General features: G+C 36.0%; 1 protein-coding gene across 1 annotated transcript in view; it reads left to right on the top strand.

Annotated features, from left to right (window-relative positions):
* The first annotated feature begins 253 nt into the window (after positions 1–253).
* GAS2 (growth arrest specific 2) overlaps positions 254–10,817 on the top strand; it is a 123,910-nt gene continuing 113,346 nt past the window's right edge. The window contains exon 1 of the mRNA XM_029957128.1: positions 254–401. Within this exon, the coding sequence (XP_029812988.1) occupies positions 254–401 (148 nt within the window). The remainder of the gene's footprint in view (positions 402–10,817) is intronic.

Genomic DNA, 10,817 nt, shown 5'->3' with positions numbered 1-10,817 from the left:
TGGTGTTTGATTTTTCTGTGTGACCTTAGATTGCTGCTGTTTCCCACCAAGTGATTGGTCAAAAGTGATAGGGCCAGTGCAGATAAAGCAAATAGTGTTTCATGGGGTTTAATGATTAAAAACTTGACCCGTCATCAAAACGTCCGTGGACCTGGTTCACTACTGTGTCATTGGCAGAAAGATTTTCACAAGACAAGTCTGTATAAAAAGCAACTCCCTTTTTGTTTTCAAAACAGGTATTACAAGTGGATAAATGATGTGCACGGCTCTGAGCCCCAAGGTACGCAGTGGACCTGGCCTTTCTGATATGCATCAGTATAGCCAATGGCTGGCCAGCAGACATGAAGCGAATCTGCTACCGATGAAAGAAGATCTGGCCTTGTGGTTAACCAATCTATTAGGTAAGGTTACAAGATCTCATTTGGTGAGCCGAGATAGCAGGTTGGTTTTTTTCCCCCTCATGTAGTTTCCTTCACCTAAGCATGTGACGGCACCTTGGGAAGAAAGATTTCATTATTTGGATTTTGCATCTGGGAAACCTGAGGCAGGTGGAAAATTTAAATGAATTTGTCAATATCTCTCACATGAACTGTGCTTAGTAATACCCATGTCACGCATTGAAATGTGGAAACGTGTGGTCAGATCGCTGGTTTTGTCTATATGCCAGTCTGATTCATTTTTTACTTTTCTTTCATGCAGCTGACCTGTTTGACCTGTTCTTTCCACACTGCTCACGGGCCACAGTCTATGAAATCTGACTTCTCAAACTAGCGTTCTGTGTCCTACTTTGATAGCACACCTTCCAAAACTGCTGAATACTCAAGCTCTAGAGCAAAATCGTCTATCCTTTGTCTAAATGAGCTAACTGGAGTCATCCAACCTTGAACTAAAATTGTCTTTTCATTTCATTTTTGTTTACAAGTACTCTTCCAAATTTGTCTCAGAAAAATGCTACCTCATGCTAAGGCTACCTCTTCTCTTTGTTTCTATTACACCAGCATATTCATAGTATAAAATTTCAACCATGTGCCTAACAGAATCATGCATTTAAAGTATCATGATATGGAGCAGTACTGTTTTCCCCAGTAGTTTTCACAGAGAATAGAATTAAAACCTGCAGAAAGGACCTTTACAGATATATGATAGAAGGGCTGACTATTAAGTAAACATAGAGTTCATGTGGTGCTTTATCAATTACAGGAGGGATTTCACAACATTATTTTCTTATTTAAGGCACATTTTTTTTAACCTTCTTTTTCTAGCTGATGAAACTGAGGAGCTTCATGAGGACCACCCTGTTTATCTAGACATGTAGCAAGGTTTTAGAAGGGTTTGGCAAGACTTTAGCATATTTTCGCAAAACTTTCATTTTGCTCACTGTGGCTCTGGAGTTTTGCAGGGCGTTTATTTTTTTAAGCCTTGTATCCTAAGGTTACATGTCTCCTTGTATGTACTGTGTACATACAACTCTATGTATTGTAGCCAGGGCTACATATGGGTATGCCCCATGCCCAGCCACAGGGTAAGGACAGAAATACAGAATGCATTCCCAGGAAGACCCTTTATCATGCTATATCCACCAGAAGGAAGGGGCTGTGCCCTTTTAGTAAGACATCCATACAAAGGTGGAGGTTTTATCTCCATCACATACAGGGAGTCAAGTTTATCTAGGCAGATTGATTCTCTCTCTCTCCCTCTCTCTCTCTCTCATCCTTCAAGGATTTACTAATGATTGTTACATTAGTAATTTATCATTAACTTTGAGCTGTCCTTAGATATGGGCTATTTCAAGTGTAGCAGCATAGAAGAGAAATTAGGAGCACAGACTTTAAATAGACCGCCTATTGTGTTTGAACCCCAGATCTGCCACTTAACTAGCAATGTGATCTTGGGCAAGTTACTTAACCTCTCTGTTTCTCGGTTTTCTCAACTGTAAAGTGGTAATAATAGTAGTAGTATTCCACAGGGTTGCTGTGGGATTAAATGATTAAAATATACATGCTAGTTATTACTGGGCATCTTCTAAATACTATATAGTTTGTCGTTATTCCATTTATATAGTTCCGTGATACTGTTAATTTGATTTTTGTGGATAAGTTAATATATTCAACAAATATTTGATGTGCTACAGCATAATATATTAGTTAGGGGCACCTGGGTGGCTCTGTTGATTAAGCATCCAACTCTTGATTTCGGGCTCAGGTCATGAGCTCATGGTTTCGTGAGTTTGAGCCCCACACCTGGCTCCAGACGCCAAGCAGTGCAGAGCCTGCTTGGGATCCTCTGTCTCTGTCTCTCTCTCTCTGCCCCTCCCCTACTCACACCATCTCTGTCTCATAATCAAGAAATAAATTTAAAAACTATATATTATGTAAGTTTAAAAAATGAACTCTGGAATCAGAATGCTTGAATTCAAATCTCAATTCCATGAGTTACCAGCCCTGTGATACTAGGCAAGTGTCTTAATGCAATGTGCCTCAGTTTTGTCACCTGTAAAATAAGTATAATATTAATACCAACCTCATAGGATTGTAGCAAACTTGGATGACATCACCAGCTTTAGAATAAGATCTGGTACATAGTAATCAACTAGCTAGAAAATACTAACTCTTGTAGTTAACTATGTTTCAGACAGTCTGCTAACTACTGGAGGGGAGAACAGTGACTAGGAATAGAGTACCAGTTCTTATAGAGCTTGGAATAAACTGAAAAAGAAACATTTTGGATAAGTACATGAATACATAATTCATTCATTGGGCTTGTTGTAAACTCTAAAAGATATAGGTTGCAATAGGAATGTAAAAAGAAGGAAGTGCGAACGGGGCAAAACTCAAAGGGCTTGGGCAGGGAATTCTCTTTAAAAGGTCTTATATTTGGGGCACCTGAGTGGCTCAGTCAGCTCAGGTCATCATCTCACAGTTCCTGAGTACGGACCCTGGCCCGGGCTCTGTACTGACAGTTCAGAGCCTGGAGCCTGCTTCAGGTTCTGTGTCTCCCTCTCTCTCTTTTCCCCTCTTCTGCTTGTGCACGCTTGCTCGCTCTCTCTCTCTCTCTCTCTCTCTCTCTCAAAAATAAATAAACATTAAAAAATTTTTAAAAAGGTCTTCTATTTAAACTAAAAACTGAAGAATAGTTAATAGCTAGCCAGAGAAAGCATGGGAAAAGAGCCTGAGTGGAGGGAATGGCATAGGCTGAGATAGAAAGGAGTTTGGTACCTTGGAAGAACTCACTGAAGGCTGGCATCAATAGCACAGACCAAGAAGGGGAGAGTTTCATGTGACTTGTTGGGGCTAGATCACATATCGCTTTGAAAACCATGTTAAGGGGCTTTATAATCTTTTGTATGATCAAGGAAAAATCAGGGGCAAGATAGTGATTAGAGAAAAGCATATTTGTATAAGCATATTCCAAGGTCCCGTGACTTGTCATCAAAAGCATTTTATTTGGCCAATGTGATCATTTACAGAACAGTTTGATCAGAGTGAGCAGCCCAAGACATCCTCAAAGAATAGAGACTCACTGTGTGTGTAATGGAAAGATCCTTGGATTAAAATTCAGGAGACCTGGCTTCTGATTCTGGCTCTGCCACTCAGTAGGAAATTTGCCCAAAGTCACTCAGCTATCTTTTCTGGGCTCACTGTCCTCAACCATAAAATGAAGGGCCTTGGAGTGGATGATCTCTAATGTCCTTACCAGTTCCAAAGTCTAGGTTTCCAAGAAATCCATCTCTTGAGACCCAGTTTGAGATCATCAATATGCATAAACAAAGAGAAAACAATTTACATAAATGAATAATCTTTCTTTTAAAGAATAAGAATAATTTTTAACACTAGTAGTTGGTAACAAAAGTGCAACAGAGAAAATTTTCTCAGCAAAGGAATCTTAATCTCAAGACACAGTACTGTACCACCTTGTGTTGACTTATATTCGTAGAAGTAGATAGACAATAGCTTTCAAGTGAAATTCACATGGTAACTTAGAAAGTAAACCAATAACTTGAGATTATTTTAAAGTGGTAAAACATTTGGAGTTAAGAAAATGCATTATGTACTAGAATGCTAATAATGAGGAGGAGAGAAAAAAATGTATGGCTATGTTAGAAGATATTTTTCTTACACATAATAGATACATTTAGAAATCACATATTTTGGAAATGGAGTCATTAAAGTAAATTTTAAAATGACTTATTATTGACCATTTTATCACCTCAGATATTTGCAAATTTATATTGTGTAGTTCTCTTTCAATTCTTGTTTTTCATCGACTTGAAAGTTAGAGATGTTTTGAAAGTAGTTTCAAAATTGATGCTGTCACCATGTAAAGTATCTGCATTTTTTGGAAATGTAGAAATTTATATACTGAATTAAAAGCTTTTAATTAGATGGTGCCATTGTGATGGGGAACTTGTGGAAAGTGTTCTGGTTCTTTTTAGTAATACTTGATTAAAATGTCACTTTTTTATGTTTTTCAAAAGGAGTATTCATAGTTTTATAAATTCATATGTTTCTGCTCCTATATATAAAATGTAAAATATAAGATGTAGTTTTTTAAAGAACACTTAATATGTATTCGGATTTTTTTGGTAGATAAAAATGTTTGATAGAGAAAACAATTACTTCTTTGGCTCAGAGACCAATATTCACATTCATTATATATGGAGATATATAATATCATAATTTCCAGATACTATATGCTTACTAATCGGTAACAATAATAAATACCACCTGATGTTCTTAGGCATAAAATTAAAGCAACAATAGTGAATTTTTATATTGAAATTTATATATTAGAGTATTAAATGCCAACTATCTTATGATAAATTAACTACTTAAGAAGAATAAATAGTTATGGTAGTTGGGATTTGTTTATGAGATAACATACTAATGTGATTTATGAAAAGATTGTCATGTAATGTTTATTGACTACTCACATATCTGTGGAAATATCTACCCATCTTATTGAAAATGGTCCTTATAGTCCAAGTATGTTTCTTATAGCTGGCAACAAGGCAGGTTTTATGAGCAACATTCAGAAAAGACAGCAGAACCCCAAAGATCCCTTTATCTTTCTCTATAAAACAGTTCTTTGGCCATTGTCTCCTGTTGCACATGAAGTGTATACATTTCATCTTTATTTTAGGCCTTCTGTTTTGTTGCTTTGGTTCATGAACTAGCTATTGCCCATTTGTTATTTAACTATGTCCTTAGGACATATTTGAACATCAAATGATTATACAAATCTTGGGGAAACACTTAATTGCCCTTTGAATAAACAGCATGTTATTAAATTAACAGCCCTGGATTGTAGCACCCACCCTCATCGAAATAGATGAGGCACATTCTATGAATTTCATAATTGCTGATGGAGGATTGAAAATTGTTGTTGGCTTAACTTTGAAATGAATATACTAAGGTAAATGTTCTCAAATTTTTAATTTCACTTGTGTTTCTTTAATCATTTGAAAATAATGGTCTACCTTTATCTTCAGTTTGTATTTAGTTAATAACATTGTATGAACCATGTGGTAATATATTTTTGAGAAAAGATTTTAGTTGTTAAGTATGCAAGAAATTAACATTGTTTTTAAAGATTGTAGAGCTTTAGGATGTAAGTATTTGGATGTATGCAGGGACTTTGAGGAGATCAAAAGATGTATTACAAATTACATTATGCTGAATTGATTTCACTTACATTTTAAAATGCATTATGATAATTGATAGTATATAACATTTTAATATTTTCATTAACCATATTTCATCATTAAAAAGTTAAGCACCTATTTATTAGAGTTGTTCCTGTCAAATACAACTCCTGTATAATGAGCTTGGAACAGCTTTCTTTTCTTTTTTCTTAAAACCCTTTTATCAGATCCTTATCCTGCAGAGTTTTCATATTCCTGATAGGGTCAATAAAAAGTCCTTAGGAGAGGTGGTATCTTCTGCAAGTTCAAAAGTTTAGAGAATGTTCACAAGGTAACACCTTTCAGAGAAGATGCTGTCTCATTTTTTACCCAACAGAAACAATTTGTCTTTTCTTGATATAAATGCAGGGTAGATACTTTGAATCAGTAGGGACCAGATGCTGATCTAGGGTTTCTGGATATAATGAATCCTTTCCTATCTTCCAACCTTCAAATTTCAATCTCAAAACATGGACTAATCTGAGTTAAGACAGCAGATGAGTTTATTTGGGTTCTCCAATTAGAGAAATACACTGGGATTGAGAGATGCACTGAGTTTGGAGTAGAGTTTGGTCCTGTCTGGATCAGCTTTAGAGATAATCTACACCAGTTTTCTCTGCAGTGAATCAGGCCTCACATCAGAACATGCCTAACTGACGTTCTCATGGATGCTCTAATCTACACCGTGGACTGTGGTTCAGTTTTTTAGCGCGACTATCATCATCCCCAAGCTGTTTCTGTTTTTTTCATTTTTGTTTGTTTCCTGAAAGCTTTTGGTGGAGTTTCTACAGAGAAAAAGACAGCAAAATTAAGGAGAATGACTTATTATAGAAAATAGTCATTTGTGTATTCAGCAAATATTTATTTAAGTAGCCAAGCACAGTGGCTGAGAGCATTGGCCTCTAAGCGTAGACATCATGAGTTAAAAATCCAGATTCACTGAGTAATTTTAGGCAAATTACTTTATCTAATACCTCAGTTTTATCATCTATAAAATGGATACAATAATAGCCGAATGTACAGTTTGTTGAGATGATTAAAAACATGAATACATGTAAAATGCCTGACATACAATTAGGTTTCAAATGTTAAATACCATTATTAGATGTTATCATGTCTGCTAACCTACTGGAAGGTAAACTCTTTCTCAGCAGGGTAGAAGTTAGAAGGATTCTTTTTCCACATGGCTCCAGTCTAAAACACTACAGGTTAATACTTAATCTTCATGGAAATTATGAGAAGTGCATGTTTGTGGGAAGAATACACAGATGTGTATAAGCATGTGTGCTGATTTAGTTACTTGACAAGTAATTTCAGGCAGATCTTTATTTCATCTGATTGTGCCCTAACATTTTATGAGGAAGTGACTTAACTACCATCTTTAATCAAACTACTTGCTCTTTGTCTATTGGCAAGCTGTCTGTCATGACTGACTTGGTGGTATGACGATTAGAGTCCACAATTATGAACACAAGAAGTAAAGATATTCCTTTTAGACTAGGCTATTTTAGGTTAACCTTCAATTCAGTAGTCTTTACATTCCAGTGTGGGTCATTCTAAGATGATTTAATTATATATACATTGCCCTATCTTTTCTTTTCTTTTTTTTTAAGTTTATTTATTTTGAGAGAGAGAGAGAGAGAGAGAGAGAGAGAGCGAGCGAGCATGTATGTGTGCACACATGAGTGGGGGAGAGGCAGAGAGTGAGGGGGAGAGGGAATGCCAAGCAGGCTCCATGCAATGCATGGTTTGAGACGTGAACTCACGAACTGTGAGATTATGTCCCCAACTGATACCAGGAGTCAGACGCTCAGCTGCCTGAGCCACCTAGGCACCCACTGTATCTCTTCCTAAACATACCGATAACATGAAAGGACAGAGCTGGGCAGGAAGTGAGTGATTCTATTGCTTAGACCCCTACCACATCTAGTACTTATAATCTAATGCCTCAAAACAGTTACACAATTCAGATTAAAGAAGGTCTGGTTTTGTCTACAGAGATATTTTGCTTTTTATAATATTTACCTTAGTATTTCATAGCTTGTTCTAATGGAGTTGTCATGGTTAAATTGACCTAACTTTATATACTAATTTTTAAAAAAATTTTGGTAATAGTAATGTAATAAGACTGAGACAATATATCATTCCATATAGAATTTATATTGATTTCTTATAATTATAAAATATGTTTAAAATGTATATTTTATGATTCTTTGGGTGGAAAATGTATTACATATGAAGATTTAAAAGAAAACTTCTCCAACTTGCATTTTTCCCTTCATTTGAGGCAGTATATTTCAACTATAAAGTATGTAACAGTGTCTGTTTTAGCAAAAAAAATCCACCTATTGGAGCTATAAAATATATAGAATTGAAAGCTGACACCTAATATATTTTTCATTAGATACAGATGTTTAATGTAAACTCTTTCTTCAAGTATTCATGAAAATCAGGCTAACTAAACTTTTTCAGGTATCATGCCTAAAAAGTAAAAATCATACCTTTTGGTAAGTTGCACATAATTTTTTAATGAGAGACATTTTTTTATGGTTGACAAGGTCTTTTAAATTGTAATCATCTTGCCACTTAACATTATGAATAGAATCTTTACATTTCCATGGAAGTTGATGAAATATAAATACCTAAAGAACTGTCTTAAATGTAGATAATCCTATAAGTAATTTATAAAGGGGTCTTTCAACAATTTAGAGTAAAATGTACCTTCTTTACCTTGAAATCGGTAATTTTGAAAATACTTCTAATACTAATTTTCCTACTTATTTCCAAAATTACTTTCCTACTGGAAAATGCAGGTCAATATGGTGACTATGTAACACAAATTTTGTTGTGGTGTCCTTTTGTATCTCAAGAATATTACTTTCATTCCTGACTGAAGTTCAGCTGCAGACAATTTTTGAAATATAGTAGTTTTGTGTAGGCTGCCTCTGCGGTGAGTAGTTAGAGCTACTGATGTTTTGTCACCTGCAGAAATCATTATCCTATCTGGGGGCTAAAATGTGAAGTATCCAGTAGGGAATAAAGAACATTTTTAAAAAGGTAATTATCTTTCCTTCTTTAGTTGCCCTTCCCCCAATACCAAACCACCCAAACAACAACAAGAAAAAATTTCAAACAGATGTTTTTTGAAATCCAAATATGTTCTATGTGGTGAGTTTAACTTTAAGGCAGTGGTTTATCTGTTGTTCTAGTTGGGTTATTTTTAGATGTTCATGGAATTGAGTTGCATGTGTTGGTCCTAAGACAAAGCATAATTCTATGATAGTCTCAGTATAAAACTTGAAAGTACTCTTATTTTGCTTTAATTTAACCACTTTTTACAAAAATAATACCCAACATTTTCTCAAAGTTTTCCAGCAGTTTATTTCTTTATTTGTTAATTTATATGCTCACTGAACACATTATTTAGGTGCCTACTATGGTCATAACATTATACTTCCCTCTGTTAAACACACAGGCGTGCACACACACACACACACACACACACACACACACGATATTGCCCCAAGAGGTTTGAGGAAGACAATAGGAGCTTTTGGAGCACCTGGGTGGCTCAGTCAGTTGAGCATCTAACTGGCTCAGGTCATGATCTCCTGGTTCATGAGTTTGAGCCCCCATAGCACACTGTGCAGACAGCTCAGAGCCTGGAGCCTGCTTCAGATTCTGTGTCTCCCTCTCTCTCTGCCCTTCTCCTGCTCTCTCTCTCTCTCTCTCAAAAATAAATAAACATTAAGAAAAGAAAGAGGTTTTAGGAAGACAAGAACTTTATACAAAGCATATTACTAGCAATAGAAGAAGTTTGAAATGTTGCCAAAATGAGTGACACCCTTGAGTGTGACCATGTAGAAAAGAGAGCAGGGTATACTGGGAGGATCTCTTTCTGGATTTCTGATTAAATGAAAGAGAGAACTTGGTCAGGCAGATATAAGTAGGAGGATATTGTAGGCGGGGGCCATGCCAGGAAGAAAGGCGTGGCGGTAGGAATGAGAAAGTCTCGCAAGAGAAACAGTGAAGACAACACGTTGACCAAGCATGAAGGAAACTGTAAGGATTTAGGTTAAAAACGTGGGTTAGAGGCATAAGGGTCATCCTTTGGATACATTACAGTGGATATATTTCATATTTTGGTTAGCACAGATTAGGGACTATGCAATAAAGAAGAATAATGACCCAGGGAGGGTGGTACTTAGCAACAATAATTTCAGCAATAAGTGTGATGTGTATGGAGAGAGAAGTTAAGGATATAAGGAATAGCCGTTGTTTTTTGTTGGTAGAAGTTTAAGTATCAAATGATGAAAATTAAAATTTTTTTCATTTTTTTAAATTTTAGATAGAGACAGCGAGTGGGGGAGAGTCTGGGCTGAGGGAGAGAGAGAAAGAATCTTAAGCAGGCTCTACACTAACCATGGAGCCTGATGCAGGACTCAGCTCCATGACCCTGGGATCATGACCTGAGCTGAAATCAAGAGTCAGATACTCATCCCACTGAGCCACTCAGGCCCCCCCAATATTTTTATTAATGTTATGGTACCAGAAACAGAAGGAAGCATGGGTCTATAGGGCCAATAATTAATAAGTTATAAGAAATTAAGGCAGGAAAATAAAATATATTGAAACAAGAGAAATAGAGTGCCATGAAAAGGAGAGAGCTTTGTGAGAGATCAATTTGGGGAGCATATAAGAAAAAAATAGCAGTTTATAAGGCTAAAAGAAAGAAAGAATCAGGAGTAACAGATTTAAGACATAGGGTTTCTTTTAGGGGTGATGAAAATGTTCTGAAATTGTTTGTGGTCATTGATGATTGCACACGTCTGAATATACTAAAAGCCGCTGAATTATACACTTAATTGGGTGAATTATAAAGTATGTGAATTATATCACAATGAAGCCATTATAAAATGAAAGGAAAATGAGGAAACAAAACCTAAGGGAAATAGAAGAAAGAAGGCAACTAACCTTTAACTGGCTAACTGCCAGGAATGAAGAACCATGAATGATGTTCCTAAGGGCAGCAGTAGAAGCTGAGTGGTTTGGAGGAGAGAGAAAAGTAGAGACTGAACCTGATAATCCATGTTCAAAGATGGTGGAAGGAAGAGGAATGGTTAGAGAAGTGGTGTTT

The sequence above is a fragment of the Suricata suricatta genome, chromosome 11 (assembly GCF_006229205.1).
Source record: "Suricata suricatta isolate VVHF042 chromosome 11, meerkat_22Aug2017_6uvM2_HiC, whole genome shotgun sequence".
Taxonomy (NCBI): Eukaryota; Metazoa; Chordata; class Mammalia; order Carnivora; family Herpestidae; genus Suricata; species Suricata suricatta.
The sequence above is the reverse complement of the archived record's forward strand: the minus strand, read 5'-3'. Positions and strand labels throughout refer to the sequence as shown.